This window comes from Limulus polyphemus, unplaced genomic scaffold (assembly GCF_000517525.1).
Source record: "Limulus polyphemus unplaced genomic scaffold, Limulus_polyphemus-2.1.2 Scaffold2367, whole genome shotgun sequence".
NCBI lineage: Eukaryota > Metazoa > Arthropoda > Merostomata > Xiphosura > Limulidae > Limulus > Limulus polyphemus.
In genome coordinates, this window is record NW_013667977.1 from 1 (window position 1) to 20458 (window position 20458).

General features: G+C 31.6%; 1 protein-coding gene across 1 annotated transcript in view; it reads right to left on the reverse strand.

Annotated features, from left to right (window-relative positions):
• Positions 1-2158: 2158 nt before the first annotated feature.
• Positions 2159-20458, reverse strand: part of LOC106466745 (receptor-transporting protein 3-like) — a 21993-nt gene continuing 3693 nt past the window's right edge. The window contains exons 2-5 of the mRNA XM_013927043.2: positions 16601-16758; positions 10609-10756; positions 6453-6623; positions 2159-4923 (exon numbers count right to left, since the gene is read on the reverse strand). Of these exons, the coding sequence (XP_013782497.2) occupies positions 4768-4923; positions 6453-6623; positions 10609-10756; positions 16601-16746 (621 nt within the window). The 5' untranslated portion in view covers positions 16747-16758 and the 3' untranslated portion in view covers positions 2159-4767. The remainder of the gene's footprint in view (positions 4924-6452; positions 6624-10608; positions 10757-16600; positions 16759-20458) is intronic.

The following is a 20458-nucleotide window of genomic DNA, read 5'->3' on the forward strand; positions in this document are numbered from 1 at the left end:
CTTGTGACCACGCTGTGTACATAACTTAGTGTTTTCGTCTGTGATTATTCGTGATAAAACTAACGCTAGACTACACACATATATATATATTTCATATTATTTTTAAAGTGATCATTGCTGATTTCAATTAAAGTTTCAGATCTATATTTTGGACTATCACAAATCATTGTCTAGGAATTCATAAACTTGGCTAGACTATTGCAGCTGAAATTATTTGAAACGTTATTGATATCTGCAATGCAATAAATTCATTCATGGGATTGAAAGTTTAAAGGTGCCGAAGCAATAAAAGACAGTACACTTTAATTATTTGTCGTAAAAACCATGCTAGCCACATATTTTTTATCACCCATACTCTTCTCAATTGGTCCATTACTGATTTAATTATAACAATGCTCTCAAAATTGTCGTTTTACAATGTCTTACAGAATACGTTTTTGTCTTACTGTTAATTATTTACATTGAATTATGAATTCAAATGTTATATTTTAGATTATTATATTCATCCAAAATATAATAATCATTCGTTTAGTTTAACAGCTTTCTTTTACATGAAACCAATAATTAATTATTTGTTAAAAGTTGTCAATAGGTCAGCTTTGTCGGTGACATCATTATTATTATTTTTATTTAAAGAAAAACAACACTTCTTTGCATGAGCAATGAATTTTTGAACCTTAAATGGATCACCTAACAAAAGAGAACATTCGTTTTAGATACCATTATTCATAGTATAAAACTACAAATTGGTCTGGATTGATTTATAAATCACCATAGCAGTACACCGAAATGAACTTAATCAGCACGACGAAGAAAGAGTTTAAGTTACCCTTTGAGTGATGTGTTTTTAGATAAGATATGTCAAATTATGTAGATTTTTCATGTATATCATTGCACAAAATACTATTTCCGAACATGAAAATTTTATTATTCAAGATTTGAAACTACAATTACATTTAACATAACTCTAAATCTGCTTTGTATAAGTACTCTATTATTCATATACTTATATTTAAAAAACTGTACACAATTACATGTGGTGCAGATATATTATTTTGACAAACTAACACAAAATGTAATTTATATACAAATTCAATATAAATACAGTGTAGCCCCGTTATAACGCGATCGTTGAGGTCCATAAAATGTCATCGCAAAACAAGTGGGGTCGCGTTAAATCGGGGTTCAAGAAAATCACTGTTCAAACTGGCCCAATGTTGACTAGTTAAAAAAAAGAATCAATATTTTCACGGACAAATTTAAGTAAAAATATTTCATTAAAAAATCTGATTTTTTGTGTGCAAAAGGCTTCTAATGTTTACTATAAGTCTATAACATTTTGTAAAGATACACTTAAAATAGTAAAAGTTATTAGTATGTAAACTATAACAAGGTTATGGTTACGAGTTCGGTCCCAAGGACCGAGCCAGTGTTGAAAGAGTTAATGACCCATCGCGTTCTATCTGAATTCGCGTTAAATAGGGGTGCGTAAAATCGGGGGTTTCACTGTATATTACAAAGATTTAAAAAAATACTATGATTCTCTTTCTATACGTACTATCCATGAAAAAACTATCACCTACCCTAACACTTATATACAAGTTTTCGATTAAAAACAATTAAAAAATATAGGATTACACAAACGTAGATTAAGAGTTTAAAAGTGGCACTATAGACGACTTTTATATAAAATCTGTAAAACTCAACTGGTTTCAAGCTTTTACTCACACAACCAAACCACAAACAAAGAAATTAATTAAAATATAAAAATAAAAGATTGATAAAAACGCAAGAACGAATCTTAATTTATACACGTGCACTCTTCGAAGCTGTGAAATATTCATGTCGCGTAAATTTTTCATAACCATCTGAAAAAGAACTCACTTTGAGTTAAAAGAGCTAAGTTATATGTTACAACATTTAAATTTTCGTTATATGTGTGCGTGTGTTTTTGTTTGATTGTTTCTATTGTTAGTCTGTCTGGAAAAAGATTATTATTCGTTAACTTTTAAGCAAAATTTCTAAGTAAAATATTCTTCATTAAGAGATCTGTCTCTTTCTATATATTTGTTTTTCTTCAATTAAAGAAGAATAAAGAGCCAAATTATAAAGGTTATTTAAAGATAAATAATATTTTAGTGTCGTAGTTCTACGTAAATCACCAAAGAATCAATCGTTCAAGCAATTGAACGATTGGTTCTTTGGTGATGTACTAGAAATACAGGTTGTGGTATCTAAAATCCTATCCATATGTTTAACCAATAAACCTTATTTTTGTATTTTTCGTAAGACAGAATACAGTTTATACAAATTGTTTGCAGAAAAATATTAAAATTTGAAGTTTTAATAATTCCATACTTAATACACAAAATAAAACAAATGGGCATGTGAGTAATAGAAATTATAGACACGTATGTTTCAATAACATCAAACAATATCCATAGAAAACTTTTAATGTTATCTGTCTTCTGACTTACAAGTTTGTCGTGTTCACATGAACAAAACAAAATCGATCACTGATGTGTTCTCAAGTCACTATGAATCAAGTAAGATTGAATAGAATAAATTTGTAAGGTACAGAATCATCTCGACAGTATAAAATATTATAAGATACATGTAATTTGTAATTCAGATAATATCTGTGCAACCATTACTAACAGAATAAATATATGCAGTTTTAAGTTGAGTTTTATTTATTTCTGGGAGTGGAATTTAATTGAAGACATAGAAAAACTTAAAATGCATAATTACTTCTTATATCACACAAATGTATTAAACCAGGCAACAATATAGGACGGAAACGTTTCGTCAAAACAAGGTTCTGAAATAGTGAGAATCTGCAAGATAACCTTCCCGTTTTTTTTGTTTTTTTTCTGAAGGAAAAGCCCATTTCAAAGTATGAAACACAACCATTAAAGCCTGGGTCATTTACAATTTATCTGGTATAAATTGAAAGCCTAATCGATTATTTAATATTCGATTTTTCTACTAAACTGAAAAGATAAGGGTAGAAATTTTGGGTTTGATAAAATAGATATTCATTTATTTTTCATTTCCTTGCTTATATTTACTAACAATAAATATTCCGAACTCGTATATTTTGAGAAAACTGTTAGTGGTACCAATGCTCGAGGATCTGTCATTTTGCTTGCTGTTGTTTAATAACTTGATTCTGCTGAATGAACAAAACAACCACATAGCAGAGATTTTAATTTTTCACGTGTTTTCTGAATATTCTATCCATATGCGTCATAAAGTGCTATTTGATGACCATGTAAAAATAAATAAAGCACTCCTTTTCTTAAATATTTCAACGGTACCCCTACAGAGATTATCATAGTGTAGAGGGCGCAAAGATTCAAGAGTCATGAGTAGTCGAAGCTGTCTTTAACCCTTTCATTCCCACACCAATGTTACAATTAGAAAAATACAATTTTAAAATTTTACTCAACTCAATATTCATTGAAAACTAACAGTCTTACCTTTTTTTTACTTTAAAGTACACTTACACCAATTTAAGCTTTTTCGGCGTTAAGAAAAATTTTATCTTAAATATCAAATACATTTTTATATTTAAATACCTAAGGCGCCAGTTGTATTAAGAGAAAGTTATGAAAGAGTTACAATGTCCCCTTAATAATAAAATTAATTAATTGTTTGTTCGATCTAATACAAATCGCAGAGTGTGAAGCACAATAGTAAGCTTTTCGCTTATAAATTTTATGAGAATATTAATAATTTTAGTAACCAGCAATTCACAATATGTTATCACCCAAACTAGAACATATATGAGACTTTTTGAATTTTAACCTATTTATGAACGAAGATACTGTATTATTGAAAATAAACTCCTGAAATATTTCGATTACAACAAGTGTAAATGCAACATGTTTTGCGGCGTGGCAGCGGTAATTTTATAGACTTAGAACGCTAAAATACGGAGTTCGATTATTCGTGGTGGACAGAGCGCAGATAGCTTATAGTGTAGCTTTGCGCTAAAACAACAACAAACAAAGATACAAATTGCTCTAGAAATATGTTTCGAAATATTAAAACAAATGGATATGAAATATTTATAACACTTCAAACAATAAGAAGAAAAGTGACTTCTGTACAAGTATATAAAAATTAAAATAAGCTATTGTCCTGACTTTTCCAACATCTTACGAATCTGCCAAGCCTAAAATGTCATTTACTGGATTTCTTTTTATCAAACAATATATCATTCGTATAATTTATGCACAATATAAGTACAAAAATTATATTCATTTTTATATTCAAAAGCTATAATTAAAAACTATGAGTAATAAAAATATGTCGATTTCTAAAAAATCGATGAATGTAAGATGTCAAAAATATAATTATTTAAAAATGCATAACAGATTCAGAGTTACACAATATTAGTGAATATGTAAACTGTAGATATTCTCTTTTTTTTTGTAATGAAACTTAGAAAAGTTTAGGTCTAAAGGATATATCAGATGAAACAAGACGGCTTACAATACGCAGAAAACAACAAAAAAAATAATCATCGTTTAGAGTTAAACTAACTAATAATACGGAAAATAATGGAACATTCAAAAACATATATCTAAAATTTGACATAATTTTTTCAAAATAAATTTTTTCATATAAAATTATTGGATTATCTATGATTTATTCCAAACACAGAACGGCCACCTTTGATATTTCAGTAAATGCGACTTAGCGAATACATGCTTTATTGGATAATTACACGAGACGAAATTCAAATTAGATCTCTTCATATCATCTGCGTTCTGTACAGACGCCATCTTTACAAGCCTGACAGAGGTCACTGTTGTGTGGATTCCGCGGTTTCCCAGGGCGACGGTTCATGTGAATTGGAGGTTGATAAAAACCATAAAATACTTGGCCTACTCGGTTATAAATGTTGACCAGAACCTAAAAAAAATTCATAAAGTAAAGTAATTTAACACACAATAACAACCATAAATTTGTTTGTCAGTAAATATAATGTTGTAGCAGTTTCCATTAAGTTGACTCGCCTTTATTATTCAGTAAAAACAATGCAAAGTCCAGTTCTATTAACGAAACAGATAACTTTTCATTTCTCGTATCGTAAGTCCTAACTCACAGATAAAATTAAACAACCACATCTTTATTAAATTTCCTCTAGTATCTACGGCAAAAACTCGAAACTGGTTGACTAATACATTCGCTAACTCAATATTCGATCAACAACATTGTAACAAATTGTTTAACAAACTAACTCACTAGCGACAACGGTGGTTTTTCCACTAATGCAATAACCCCCCTCCCAAGCCTTTAGAAAATTCGAGATGTACGTGCACTTCCTTATCAAATCTAGACACTCATGAAAACTCCTCGAGCAAACAATACAAAACGTCTACTTTAAAATACAAAAATGTAATTTATAACAATAATACACATTTTTGAAGTTTCATTTCTAAATAAATATATGGTAAGTTATTTGGAGGCATATAAATAAGTTGATTTTCACTAAATATAAAAAAGGTCCGTTTCTTTGTTGTTAAAGCCATAGCTACACAAGGGCTACCTGTGCTCTACCCACCGTGGGTATCGAAACCAGATTTTTAGTATTATAAACCCTGGAACTAACAGTATTAAAATCGAGTACATTGGATAAATATAACATGAAGTATCGGACTGGTGGTTAAGTAAGTGTGAAAATACTAAAATATTATGGATAGCGAATGTTGTATTTTGTGTTCTTAGTAAATAAATTAACCCTCGCACGAGCAATATTCCCACAGAGGCTATACATTTATTAAATCTATGTAGCCTTGGACGAGTTACCTTTTTAAATAAAAATATTTAATAAGACTACATTTAAATTATTTGAAATACTATAAAAACTAAGAGGTAGGTTTAAAACTCCTTCAGGTAAATAAGGATTAATCGATAAGTATGGTTAATATCATTATAACAAAATAATACCATTTCGAAGAGATCTGGTCCGCTTTGAAGTATGTTATTCATAGTTCATTTAGTTCCTTGATATTATGAAAATATATAAAACAATTCACTACTCATGCAATTCGAAGCTAATATAACATTTAAGGACTTTCTGTTCAATTAACCAAATGATCCATGTGTTACGGCGACATCTAGTGAACAAAATTCTAACATATAGTTCCTGTGTAATTGGTAGTGTGAGCGTGTTGTGCGTCATCATGTCTCAAACTCTGGAACCTTAGTTCCAGAACCTGACATACTAATCATTAGGCCAGCCTCTCTCTAGATATACACTCAATACTGTATATTAAAGTAGTGTATTGTCAATAATTGTTCAAACAAATGATATTTCAGTTGCGCTTTAATTTTATATTTGGGACGAACTTAAGCAATCAGAATCATTTTCAATGCTTAATACTGCTTATAATCTTCCAATAATACACAGTGAGTTATTTTAATCTGTGGCTACTTACTTTGACCACTTCCTCCGGATACCACATGGCTGGCTCATAGCGACCACCCTTGCACCTATCACACTGCTGGCCATAGAGTTTAAATGTCACGATGCCTTCTCCTACAGTAGGGTTAAAGATGAACCAAAATCCAACTCGTCCTTTCATGGAGGTCCATCCGTGACCACATTCCTAAAATATCATGACAAGTAGAGAATAAAGGCTATTGATTTTCTGCCATTATACCCCTACAGTATTTCTCATGGTCAATTAATTTCTTTATCAATTTCTTCTTTTTTTCGGTTTTACTTATTTTCATTCTGAATACCATTGATTCAGATCATAGAAACTTCTAGATGTATTAATAGTAATTTATTCATACTACTTGGACAGTGGGATGAAATACAACAATACTATTTCTACACTTTTTTATCTGTTTTTGAGCATTATTCTGTCATTAGAGCACAATTATAAATGTTCTTTTCTATAAGTGGAATATATATTTAGAACGTAGATCGTTTTGCAACATGAAATAGCTATTTACAATGATATTCCAAGTACATATAAATAACAATCGGGAAAAGATACACAATTTCTTTTAGCGTATTTTTTTTTGAAACATTTAAACCTCAATCTTTACTACTTTACTACATAATACGCACTATTGGTGTAACACATTTACAAAAAAGCAGGAAATAAAAGCCCACTGATAAGTGAGCGTGTGAGTTAGAATATCTACGTTAGCCTATAACGTTTACTTTTGTTTCTGTTCCTCATGTATGTTAGTGTCTTTTCATCCGTGACTGTCAACTATAAACACTGATCAGCAGTGATTCCAGGTTGATCCAATGGTTAGTAATTATTCAACTTTGGTTGCTGAGTCAGCGTCTTAAAAAACAACATTTCAGTATTACTAAGTGCGTGCAGGAGAAACTAAAGTGCTCACCAAGCATGACTTGACTTCATTAATAATGTCTAGAAACAACCATCGACAGAGTTTAATTAGTTGTTTTTCAAAAGCAATAGATACTCAAAAACGTGCCGAGGAGATCTTTTATGCGAAAAAAACACACCACAAAATGACACTTAATACACAAGCGTATTTACTCTCATAGATACCTGTGTACATACACTTAGAGTGTTCGTGTACTTAACGATTATTCATTTACATTTTGCTTGTTTATTTAATGCTTATGTGTCTGCTTCTATCTTATTTATTTGTTATTACTTTGTCCTTCTAATGCCTTCCCATTCATTCAGATACACATTGATATATCTATCAGTGGCGTATCTTAGCCGGTGGCTTTGATTTATCGCACTTATTTATATTGTATATATATATATACTTGTATAACAGTAATAAAAACATATAAAATATCCAAAATCATTATGAAAAATGCGTAACTAAAAATAAATTAGCATTTAGCATAATAAATAATACTAAATTAGCGCCCTCTGGCAATTTACTACCCTACTTTGCACCGCAACCATGAGCGCTATTCTTCCAATTTGTTTAACGCACACTGATAGTTGAATCGTCTCCACAGCACCAATCACCATAGACGACACATATAATCTGTACTCGCACAGTCACTGCAGTCAACAATGGCAATATATCGTGTAAATAACATCTTGTGTCACTCCTTTTCCAAAACTGCGGTGATTATATATTTGTGCTAGTAATGGATGAGATTAAGATAATTTTATATTGTCTAAAACACTACTTTTTAAAAATTATGTTAAGGCTGGTTTATCGCCGGTAAACACGGTAACACGGAAAATACGCCACTGATGTCTACCTATTCTATAATGAGCTACTTAGTTCTCTCTGTCTATTGCCTGTCAATCTACCTACAAATCTATTCGTCTACTTGACTACAAATTGATTTGTATACACATTAGCTTTCTACAAATTGCTAATTTATTTGTGAATCGAATTATCTACTAATCTACGTGTCTGCTTACACCCCATCTACCTATCAATCTAATTGTCAAGTAATTATCTACCTACCTACATTTTCAACTGTCTACCTACACCCTATCTACAAACCTACTAATCTATAGTTTTTACGTATTGCTTATCTATCTACCTACTAACATAATCGTCGACATAAGAGCCATGTGGTAATAGAAACAACGGCAGTGAAACCCGTGGGTTAGGAAAACGTCAAGGTAGATATGCATTCTTTATTCAAATAATCAGAAGAACGGGAAAAAGTAATGATGGCGCAGAAAAGGAACTACTCAAAACGAAACAAATCATAATGTGCAGGTCAGATAACTGATGATGGGTGAAAGTACAAATCCACGTGTAAGAACCCCACCCCCCAATTTCTAAACTGAGGAGCAAACTTGAGAATAAAGAATAGAAAGGAAATATGAAGTGTATGAATACAGTACTACAAATTCGCACGCAGAATGTTTGAAAGGTGGATTCTAATTTGTAAGATCTAAAGCCAACATATATTGTGTAAAGCACAATCAGCATGCTAATGCTATGAGGGGCGAGGGGGCACGTGATTATTTCAAGACAGAAAATGCTAATGCTTCATCAGAAGAATGTAGACTATGTAGAAAACATTAAATACCATAAGCAGGTGCACTATAACTCTATAAGTATAATTCTTTTACGTCACAAAAATAGTAGGTGAGAGAAATAACAGAAGTAAGTACTAAAATCATCTCACATGACAAAAGCATCCTCAGGTGTAACGGAAATATGTTCAGTGTTTAAAATATATAATTTACTGCACTTCAGAGAAAAAAGAATTGTGACTAGCAGAAGTGTCGTCAAGATTAGGGCTAGCACTGTAGCAGGCGAATTCAGCTCTGCAGAATCTGAATACGATTAGGCCTGAGCAAAAGATTGACCTTCGTCAAAAACAGAAGAAAACGGCGATCGTGATACCTGCTAGAAATATCAGTACACACGCCACAAAAACGTAGAAGTATCAGAGCTGACACAGCATCTATAAGTTTCTCTGCGCATTAACAGCAAACTGCGGAAGTTATATAAATTCCGATAGAGGTGGAAATAGTTGCATCAGATAAAAAAAAAAACGTTGTAGCAAAGTGAAAAGCACGACCGATAACAAGAAAACAAATGAAATTACAGCGGGAAAGCAAAACTTATGTAAGATAAGATGCTTGTGTAATTAATCACATAGAAGAGTGAGAGAGTGGAGAATTGTGGGTAATTAACATTTGTTCTCCAATGAGTATAGAACGATCGGAAATGTTTAGTCACAGCATGACAGCATGAGTATTACAACTCAACAAGTAAAGGCTTTCGGTATTTCAGAGGTAAGTCTACCTGGTTTGAATTGTCTAATTACCGCATATCTAACTACTCACTGATCTCTTTATCTACCTATTGCCTACTTACCCACCTCCTAATTTATTTTCCACCTACTGCTATACACTAACTAATAATTTATTTCTCAGCATACCTTCTAAATATATTGTTTTTTTCTGTGTTTTTCGTTGTGTAACGGGCATTAACTGTAATTTGCCTTTGATTGTCTCTTGATACTTCTATTTAATATATTATTGTGATAAATGTTGTCTCGTGATTCAATTTTCCTAGTCTAGAAGCAATTCCTTTACTTTGCAGAAGTGCTGATAAGTGCAGAATATAGAAAAATGTAGGTGTAAATGTCATAAATATCAGTATTGTTAAAAGAATGTTTTAAATGCGTTGAATTAACACAATACTGGTGGTCTGCAAACGAATAACGTATTATTGTCTATATTTTTATGTTTGTGCTATTACGTCCTTTTTCCCAGCTAGATAAATTCTTTACATCAAGGTCTACACTGTACTTAGCAGACACCGTGTTCATATCCTAAAGACTGATAGTGATTTTCTCAACACATAGCAGTGTCATTGTAGTACTAAAATAACTATCGCCGAGGCTTAGTAGGACTTGGTTCTGTTCTGAATTGTTATTATTCAAAATAAATGCTGATAGATTAAGTATTCGGTTTCATAACAAAGTCAGTTAAGAATTTTAATTTACATTACCAAGACAAAATGAAATCATAGACATACTAATTTATGTTATATTCCTGCACATACGAGAACCCATAAAAATATTACAAGCACAAGCGGATTTTCGAAATTTTGTTTTTAATCAGTAAAATACGGTAAACAGATTTAAAACTTATGCTTACGTACTTCACAACAAAATCGTACTTTGGCAGAGTCGACAAAAATGTTCCAAACCCCAGCAGGTTTGTGTTCCAAAGCAGTAAGGTACCAGCGGTGGGGCAGATACTGGTTAAACAGTTGGTGAAACTCTGCTAGCCATACTTGTTCCATTCCACTAGAGAGATAACATAAAATAATTACTAAGTTTTATTTAAATGAGAAAAGTGGTAAAACAACTTGACATTAAAAATTTATCCAGGGTTTTTGGTTTAGATCAGCGTCTCTCAACCTATTCAATATCAGGGACGGACTCGTTGCCTCCCTAAACTGTCGCGGACCTCTAGAATGAAAGTACAAGGATAAACTATTACGATTTACATATAAATATTTGTTTGTTTTCCTGGCAAGATGGTTGGGAAGGACCAGTGATTGAGAAAGACTTGTTCGGATAACTTGATGGTAAAAAAGTGTATTTATTGTTTCTGTTGTGAAATAGTTTGATGCAATGAACAGTACATCTCTTTTCAATGAAACTTCTTACAGTTAATTTATTCTCAAGAAACAAATAATTTTATACTGTTTTGAAATTCAACAATATAATATTATTATAGTCTCTACGTTTAACACAAACTTTCTGGAAGTTGCATTGTTGTTTGATTATTAGTTTATGTAACTATACATCACAGTAAAACTGATAATATTTTTTTATGTGTTGCATTCCCAGCCGACCTGATGAACTCTGGTATTTGCGAAAGGCCTCGTCAGCAGTGGCACAAGATGTACAGTTGAGATACTATATATATGTATTATATTTCTTCTTAATGGAAACCTGTAATATAGTGCCATTAAAGAAAGATTTGTAAAAAAATAAAAATAAAATATTATCAGTCTACAAAATACCCGATTAATAGACCACTTTTTCTTGTATAACACGCTATATACAATAATATAGGATTTATTGTTGTTTGGCCGGAGAGGTGTTTAACGTGACGTGATGGGCGCGGCTTTGATCTCTGAAACTTTCTTCAAGGCTTGGAAGATAATTTGAGCCATATGTTCAGACTTAGTTTATTTTTGAAATTAGATACCTCCGCTAATGATGGTTAAGCTTACCTTGGAACTTGAAGCTCAAGAAATGAAACCTTTTTGCTATCATTAAGTGGACTAGTTTTTGCATTATTCTTGTTACCAAAGAATCCAAAAGAACATGGCCATAAATAGAAATAATTATAAAGTATTATAATAAAGACAGTCGGTATAATGAGTGTGAAGGTAGTAGCAGCAAACATAGCTGGGTGTTCTGGATGCGGGGCGGGCATTAAAACACTACCACACAAATTCAAACAAATAATCAGAGAGCTCATTGTCTTCCTAAGCCTAACTGATGAAGTTGTCACATTTAAGCCTTGATAAAGTTTATATCCTCTATGTTTGAAATAGTAAGTATTTTTGTTACGAATAAAAGTGTATGTGTGTGTGTGCTTTTGTAGACGGGCCCACTAAACATACAATTTTTACTGATTAGAACTTTGAGAAGCTTTCTTCTTCTTTAAGACTTTAGTGCTAAAACATTTCTGGTTTGTAGGACCCACAAATGATATGTATTTAAGTAGTGTGAGAAAAAAGAGAATCGTGGTTGGTTTAACAAATCCTCAAATTCGATGAAAAAGTTACTAGAATTAGTTAAAAATGAATATACTATTTTAAGATCTAATTAAGCATTAATTAATTTAAAATATAGTGCTCAAATTACTTTGGTCACTTTAAACACAAATAAAATAATATTACATTTAAAAAAAAAAAATTAGATTTTTCACGCAAAGCTACACAAGAGCTATCTGCACTTAGCTGTCTCTATTCTTTAACTTATATACTGGTAAAAAGGTTGGTTTGTTTTAGCGTAAAGCTACACAATAGGCTATCTGTTCTCTGTTCACCACGAGGAATTGATCCCTGTATTTGAGCGTTGTAAGTCCGTAAACTTACCGCTCACTCACTGAGGGATAAACTGGAAGGAACGTTGCTAGTCAATAGCACTCACCTTTAACTATTGAGCTACTCATATTTGAGTGAATAGGGAAATTTGACCATAACTCCTATAGCGCGTTTTTGCAATAATAGGACGTGAAACACACATTTTCTAATTCACAGTCCCGGGCGCGAAACTTGGACTACACCCATCCGTATTAAAAAGATATTTCGAGGGATTCAATTGTCAAACAATTAAGTTAGTTGATTATTTTCAAGTGAAATATTTAATTATTTCACAAAAATCTTATATTAGTCATTTAGGTAATACTGCAAATACAGTTAGAAATTAAACTAAAATTTCTGTTACTTGATTTAAAATTACCGATTCACACGAAAACGCCATAAATTAATGCAGAAGACAATAATGTTTCCAAAACATTGTTTTGAACCTGCATTTATTATAGAAAACGGACTTTGAAAAACCTAAAGAAGATAAACAATAATATAACCAAATTATAATGAAAGACCATCTGATGTTTTTAAATGTTTTTTTGAATTAATGAAACTTAATATTTCGTTCGCCACTTATTAGTGAGTCATTGTAACTTCACGTCTGCAGTGCATAGCATTTATGAAATCTCAAAATCTCTAACGATACTTTCTGTGAAGACTAATTTTCTTATCGCATTTTTTGGTAGCATGGTGTTCATGGATTCAGAGCTGATTTTCAATTTCATTTTATACAGAGAGGGTCGATAAAGCGAATTTCCGGATAAGTATTTGGTCGTTGTGCGCGATCTGTGAGGGTCAGGTTCAATCAGTCCTCTCCCTCTCCTCTTTACTATTTATAATAGACTGTCAAAATGTTATCGCGTTATTCATAAAATCAAGGCTTTAAAATTAACATGTATTCGCCGAGTTGAAAACGCTGATTTTACTTCCCATTTCAGGGTTATGACCATGAATAGAATGCTTATAGCATTTAGTGTAATTTCAATGTTTCTCTTCATTTGGTCGTATAAATTCAAAAACAGTTCCATGTTAACTATTCCAGTTCACTTGGTCGTATAAATTCAAAAACAGTTTCATGTTAACTATTCCAGTTCATTTGGTCGTATATATTCAAAAACAGTTCCACGTTAACTATTCCAGTTCATTTGGTCGTATATATTCAAGAACAGTTCCATGTTAACTATTCCAGTTCATTTGGTCGTATAAATTCCAAAACAGTTCCATGTTAACTATTCCAGTTCATTTGGTCGTATATATTCAAAAACAGTTCCATGTTAACTATTCCAGTTCATTTGGTCGTATATATTCAAAACAGTTCCATGTTAACTATTCCAGTTCATTTGGTCGTATATATTCAAAAACAGTTCCATGTTAACTATTCCAGTTCATTTGGTCGTATATATTCTAAAACAGTTCCGTAGTAAAATGTCACTTTTTCATTCGAAATAGTTATCAATCGCGTATTGGACATATAAAAACCCTTTTAAGTACACATGTGATACCTAATTCTAAGCGATATATTAAGGTCTAGTACAGGTGGACTTTTTCTTACAGTAGAAATTGAGTGGACTATCATCACCATGTATGATATACTACAACGATATATTTCTGTTAGTGGGTTATTTTCATATACATTTTTATCAAAATATCGGAACGAGCAATCTCCGAGTCTGTCTTGAATTGATTCAATGTTCGTGTATTTGTGCATGAATTTTATATGAGTTGTTTTTGGTACTCTGTAAGCTGTGGTGATTACTGCATTTTATATAGTCTGTAATTTCTTAATATCTGAAGGTGCTAAATTAGTCCAGGCAAGGCAAGCATATTCTATTACTGGTATATGTATTGTTTCTAAACCTTGATTATGTTTTCTGGTGTGGCTCCTGTATTTATACCTGCCAGTCTCTTGAAGTAGTTTGTTTGTTGCCATACTTTGTTCCCGATTTAAATGATATTATTTTTCCACGTTAATTTTAATTCATATGTTATTCCCAGAAATTTTGCTGATGTGACAACATTTAGAAGAACTCAAATCAAGTATATTTCTGGAGGATTTCTCAATGTTTTAATCGATTTTGAAAATAATAGTAGACATTAATTTTTATTCTATGTTTTTGGCAATATTCAACTATTTGATTTAAAATAGGCTGTAAGTTTGTGGCTGCAATCGAAGGAGTCGCGAAGTTATTCCATGGTGGGCAGAGCACAGATAGCCCATTGTGTAGCTTTGCGCTCAACTTCAAACAAAAAATTCTTAAACCATTATTCTATACAGTGTCGAGTGATTTTTCTTCTTGTGATTAAAACTATCTATTATGGTTTCAGTTAATCTAACCAAATGATCTGTTGTTTCCCAAAATTTCCTGAAACCATTTTGAACTTCAGGTAATTTTGATGTGATATCCAGAAAAATAGAGATCTTACAGCTTTGATAAAAATAACTAATTAAATATAACTTTAAAAGTTGCGCTTTAATGTGTGTGTGTGTTTTGTTATAGCAAAGCCACAACGGGCTAACTGCTGTGTCCACCGAGGGGAATCGAATCCCTGATTTTAGCGTTGTAAATCCGAAGACTTATCGCTGTCCCACTGGGGACTTGTGGTGTCGAAAGCCGGCAAAATGATGGAAAACCAATAGGCCTAAAAGTTGTTATAAAAGCATGTATAAATAGGCTTTCATAAAATCATTTGTCTTTTAGAGTCCAGCCAGTCTAATGAGTTCTGAAACGAAAATCTTATTGGGTAGCTACTTATGGGAGACAAAATAGATATATAAACCTGAAATTCTATTTTTATACACCTATGTTTTCAAGCCGCAATGAACAAAACAAGAGGAATGTGAGAAAAAAATCCACAGTTAATTTGTTTTATAAGTGTAAATTTATTTATTACGTTTATTTTTAAGCATAAACAACTTGTAACTTTATAAGCTCTCAAGCTTATCGCCGAGCCTTCGGGGGTGTTTATTTATTAAATATATTGAAGTTATTTATTATAAAATTGTGTAAAAACGTTTAATCATGCCAAATCAAGAAAACAATATCTGTAACTTCTTCATTGGTGATTCTGATTTCGTAAAAATAATTAAAGGTACTGTCAAACCAAAGTCAGTTCAAAATTGCTATTGCTATAGTTTGAAATCATCGAGAGACATTCAATTTAAAATAAATTCCTGTATGTCAGAACATTTTTAGAGCTATGTTGCCCAACTTTAAAGTAAACTGCTAAAGACAATTCAACCTAACAACTTTAAATAATGTTATGCAGCTGAACGTCCAAGTTGAGTTGGTTATTTTATACTATCGTACCCCAAACAAATGGAAATGGGATTCTTTAGTTTTTGAAAAATTGCCTGAAAGTGACAAAATGGCATCGATGTGTCCAATATCCTGCAAAACAATCTGACATAGTCAAATCAAATCAGCTTAACAGAAACCTTAGAATATTACATAAATCATAACAGAGTCAATTTTCTTCTGTAAGAAATATGGAAAATACCACGAAAACAATCAACATAAATAAATTCCTACAAATCAAAGAATAATAAAAATGCAAGTATACATGTTAAGTCCAAGTGTTCTTCCTCTTCTTTTCAATCACTAATGATTTATATGGTATGTAGATTCATAAATAAATACTGAATAAAGTGAATAATCACTGAATTTTATTTATTTATTTTCTTAATTTGAACTATTAATTATTTTATTAACTCAACACTTATTTTAATGGTTTATGTGTATCTACATTATTAGTAATGAATCCTCTATAATACATTTTTTATTTGAACACTTATTAAAGCTACGCATTACATTTTTTATCTATTAATTACAATATAGACATTTAAATTTTTCAAACTGTTTTATAAAACCGAAAAAAAAACAACAACAAGCAAAGTCCAAATAGGTGTATAAAGTTAATTGAAATTTTTCAAATGAATTACAGTTATCAACTAAATTTTCTTTCAAAACACTTATAACTATTGACAAGTTATGGTCAGCCAGTGCACAAATATATTTTTTTTTGTGATGATACTTACTATAATTGTTTCCACATCGGCATTGTTAAAACGGGACAGTATGATGTTCCTGCTGACCAATGTGTTGGACACATTGTGGGGCAAACACTAGATACGCTAGTAGTACACTGGACTCCAGGGATTATGGACGCTGTGCATACAACCATTGTATAATATCCCTAAAAAAGTAAGTAACATTTGTGTGATAAATAATAGTTAATTGAAATGTATTGAAAGAAAAACAAAATAAAATTATAAAACACATATTAAAAATCTGAATTATAAAACACATCAAATATGATTGCTTAAAGAAAATGTAATAGTATTATTTATCGGAAGTATCCGTTCAAGACTTTTAGATATATAGCATGATCAACGTAAAGTTTGTTAAATATACAAACGTGCCAAAACTGAATTCTATTTAAAGCAAAAAGTAACATATCGTATTCAATTGTAATAAGTAAAATAATTCAATAAATTAATTATCGTAGTTATCCATTCTTTACAGGAAATCTATTGACTATAATAACAAGCTGGTTTTGATTGTTTCAATTTTTAAACTAAACATTATTGCAACAAAGTTGTTAAAACTGTTTCAATTTAAATTAACGACTGTAATAACAAACTGGTAATGATTGTTTCAATACAAGCTAAAGGTTATAACAACAAAGTTGTTAAAACTGTTTCAATTTAAATTAATGACTGTAATATAAACTGGTAATGATTGTTTCAATACAAGCTAAAGGTTATAACAACAAAGTTGTTAAAACTGTCTCAATTTACATTAGTGACTGTAATAACAAACTGGTAATGATTGTTTCAATACAAGCTAAAGGTTATAACAACAAAGTTGTTAAAACTGTCTCAGTTTAAATTAATGACTGTAATAACAAACTGGTAATGATTGTTTCAATACGAGCTAAAGGTTATAACAACAAATTTATCGTGATTGTTCCAGTTTAAACTTAGGCCTATAACAAAAAACTGGTCATAAATGTTTTTAATTTACGCTAAAGACTACAACAAACTGGTCATGATTATTTTTGATATTGAAGTCTGCAATAATCACTTAGGGTTGTAAGTACCCCTAGGACGATTAGGGTTGTAAGTACCACTAGGGGCTACCGATTCGGGTCAAGTATTTCCCACTTCTGCAATATTCAAACTGCCTAGAATTGTCTTCCCTTTTCGTTCTATTGATGCTATTATTATTGACACAAGTTATAAGGTGAAAAGATTCTCTGCTATCCTGGAGGAGTAGTGTTTAATAGAGGAAAGAAAGAGATACATTTATTTCGGGCTTTGACTTTTTTAAACATTTTTTTTTTGTAATTTGAAGAACCTGCCCTTAATTGTAAGGGCGTTTAATAGACCTATGGAGTTCTTTGATATGTGTGTGTGTGTATGTTTGTGGTTTTGTTATTACTATGATTGTTTTGTTTTGAATTTTCTTTTATTTGAGGTTGTTTAAGTTTGATATGTTAAGCAGAGTTATACAATACATCCCTATTATATTATCATACAAATGTTTTGTATATAGATAGCTTAGTTTTGGGTTTGGTTTGTAATGTATTTTAAGCCTTAAGGATATTGAGACAAGACATGGCTTTAACTATGATATTACTGATATATTTAGTCCATGTTAGAGTAGAGTCGTATGTAATGCCAGGGAGTTTGCTGTTATTGTTTTGTAGATTTGATTCTGGTAGTTAAGTATTACTCTCCATTTCCATCATTTAAACGTCTGCTTTATAAACGTTTAGAATATCATATGGCTTATGGTTCGCGATCCGTTACGATTACCGTAAGTTCAGTTTAGTAACATTATATTCTGAAATAAGTGCATTTTATTTGTTTCTTCAACTTACATTATTTTCATTTCAGTAAAATCCAAACCTAGTAACATCAGTACTGCATGTTCTTTATATGCTGTATAAATATAGATTCCCTGTTGGGAGTAGGAAAAGAACTCAAAACATCATCCATATTATATAGGCTTCATCACATTAAGAAGCCTAGTTTTGTTCTTTTAATTTGTCCTTGTCCATGATTACTGAGTGATGAGGTGGAATTCTTCGAAACCAGTACAACTCAGTGACAAGTGGTGAATCGAATGACAGATTGAGCTTCATATTAATTTTTAGTTATGTTCAGTTTTATTACGTTTGAAGGAACCTTTATATTTAATACATTCTCTTTCTATATCCTTGAGTAATAGGGCATCTTGCATAACGTCTGAAAAAGTGAATAGCTGAAATCATGATTACACGTTAATAATTTATTTTATCTGGCCATTGAAATCTTAGTTTTTAAAGGTTCAAAACTGGAAATGTCCTGAGATCTAGAATAGGGGAGTATGATAGTTGAAAAACTGCCACAGTTTACACTTCTATAACTACAAAATAATAAATATTTGTTTAGGTATATTTACGTACGTTTTTAATATATGTTTGTGCATTCGGTTAAAGCCCTTGTGAATAGTATGTAAGTGGTCGCAAACATACAATATTTCTCATCGCAGGCTAAGGTTATGCCAAAGTGGTCATTACATTGAACTTAAACTCGCTTTCCCATACTTCTGTGTCAGTACTCTCGTGAAGTGTGAGTTACAAATAAGTGGTACAACGGTTTCTATAAATTAGTCTGTGCTAGGGTTTAATTTCCTATTTGAATACGTGTAATGAGAATGATTATTGATGTCATTAATCTAGGATTGTGAGATACTGCACTACGACTTTAGTCTGAGCTGAAGGTACGGGGCAGACACAATATCGCAGTAATTTATCAGGTGGAAATCTTATTCCTTCATTGTAGCAGCCACATTGTTCAAGTATTATATTGAAGCCGGCTAGTCCCAAAATAAAACACTAGCACATTTTGTCTGGGCAGGCTAAATATTTTATTTCTTTTTCATACAAGTATTTTAATATTTCCTTTATTATGTGTGTTAACTAGCTGTCACTTAATTTTGAAGCTGCCAGCTTCCAAACCATTTGTGTTTCAAAACAATTGATGATAACTAGATGCAGAAGTAAGAACTTTTCTTCAGATGAGGGAATGATATACTAAAACCTCTTCTCTTATTTGAAAAGCGTGACCATAATCTTTTTACACTATATTGACAGAAATACTTTTTGCGTGTGCCTGAAACGGTAAACGTAAAATTCATTTATAGTAGTAATTGAAATATTACGGCTGAAAATTAATCTGTATGGGTCAGTCAAGTAACCGGACAGCCTTGTAACGAATAATTATCTATATAGCTCAGCTAAATAACAAAAACAGCCTTGCTGCTAATAATAAACCTATATGAGTCAGCTTAGTAAGAAGAATTGCCTATCTGCCTATAGTAAATCTATATGAGTGAGCTAAGTAAACCGAACAGCTTTCCTGGTAATAATAAATCTTCTGGCAGAAAGGCTGATGCAGCTACTAAGATCATCCATGCTAGGTTTATTATTACCAGAAAGGCTGTTCTGCTATATACGTTTGATGTATGAGTCAGCTTAGTAAGAAGAATTGCCTATCTGCCTATAGTAAATCTATATGAGTGAGCTAAGTAAACCGAACAGCTTTCCTGGTAATAATAAACCTACATGGATGATCTTAGTAACCAGATCAGCCTTTCTGCCAGTAACAAACGTATATAGCAGAACAGCCTTTCTGGTAATAATAAACCTACATGGATGATCTTAGTAACCAGATCAGCCTTTCTGCCAGTAACAAACGTATATAGCAGAACAGCCTTTCTGGTAATAATAAACCTACATGGATGATCTTAGTAACCAGATCAGCCTTTCTGCCAGTAACAAACGTATATAGCAGAACAGCCTTTCTGGTAATAATAAACCTACATGGATGATCTTAGTAACCAGATCA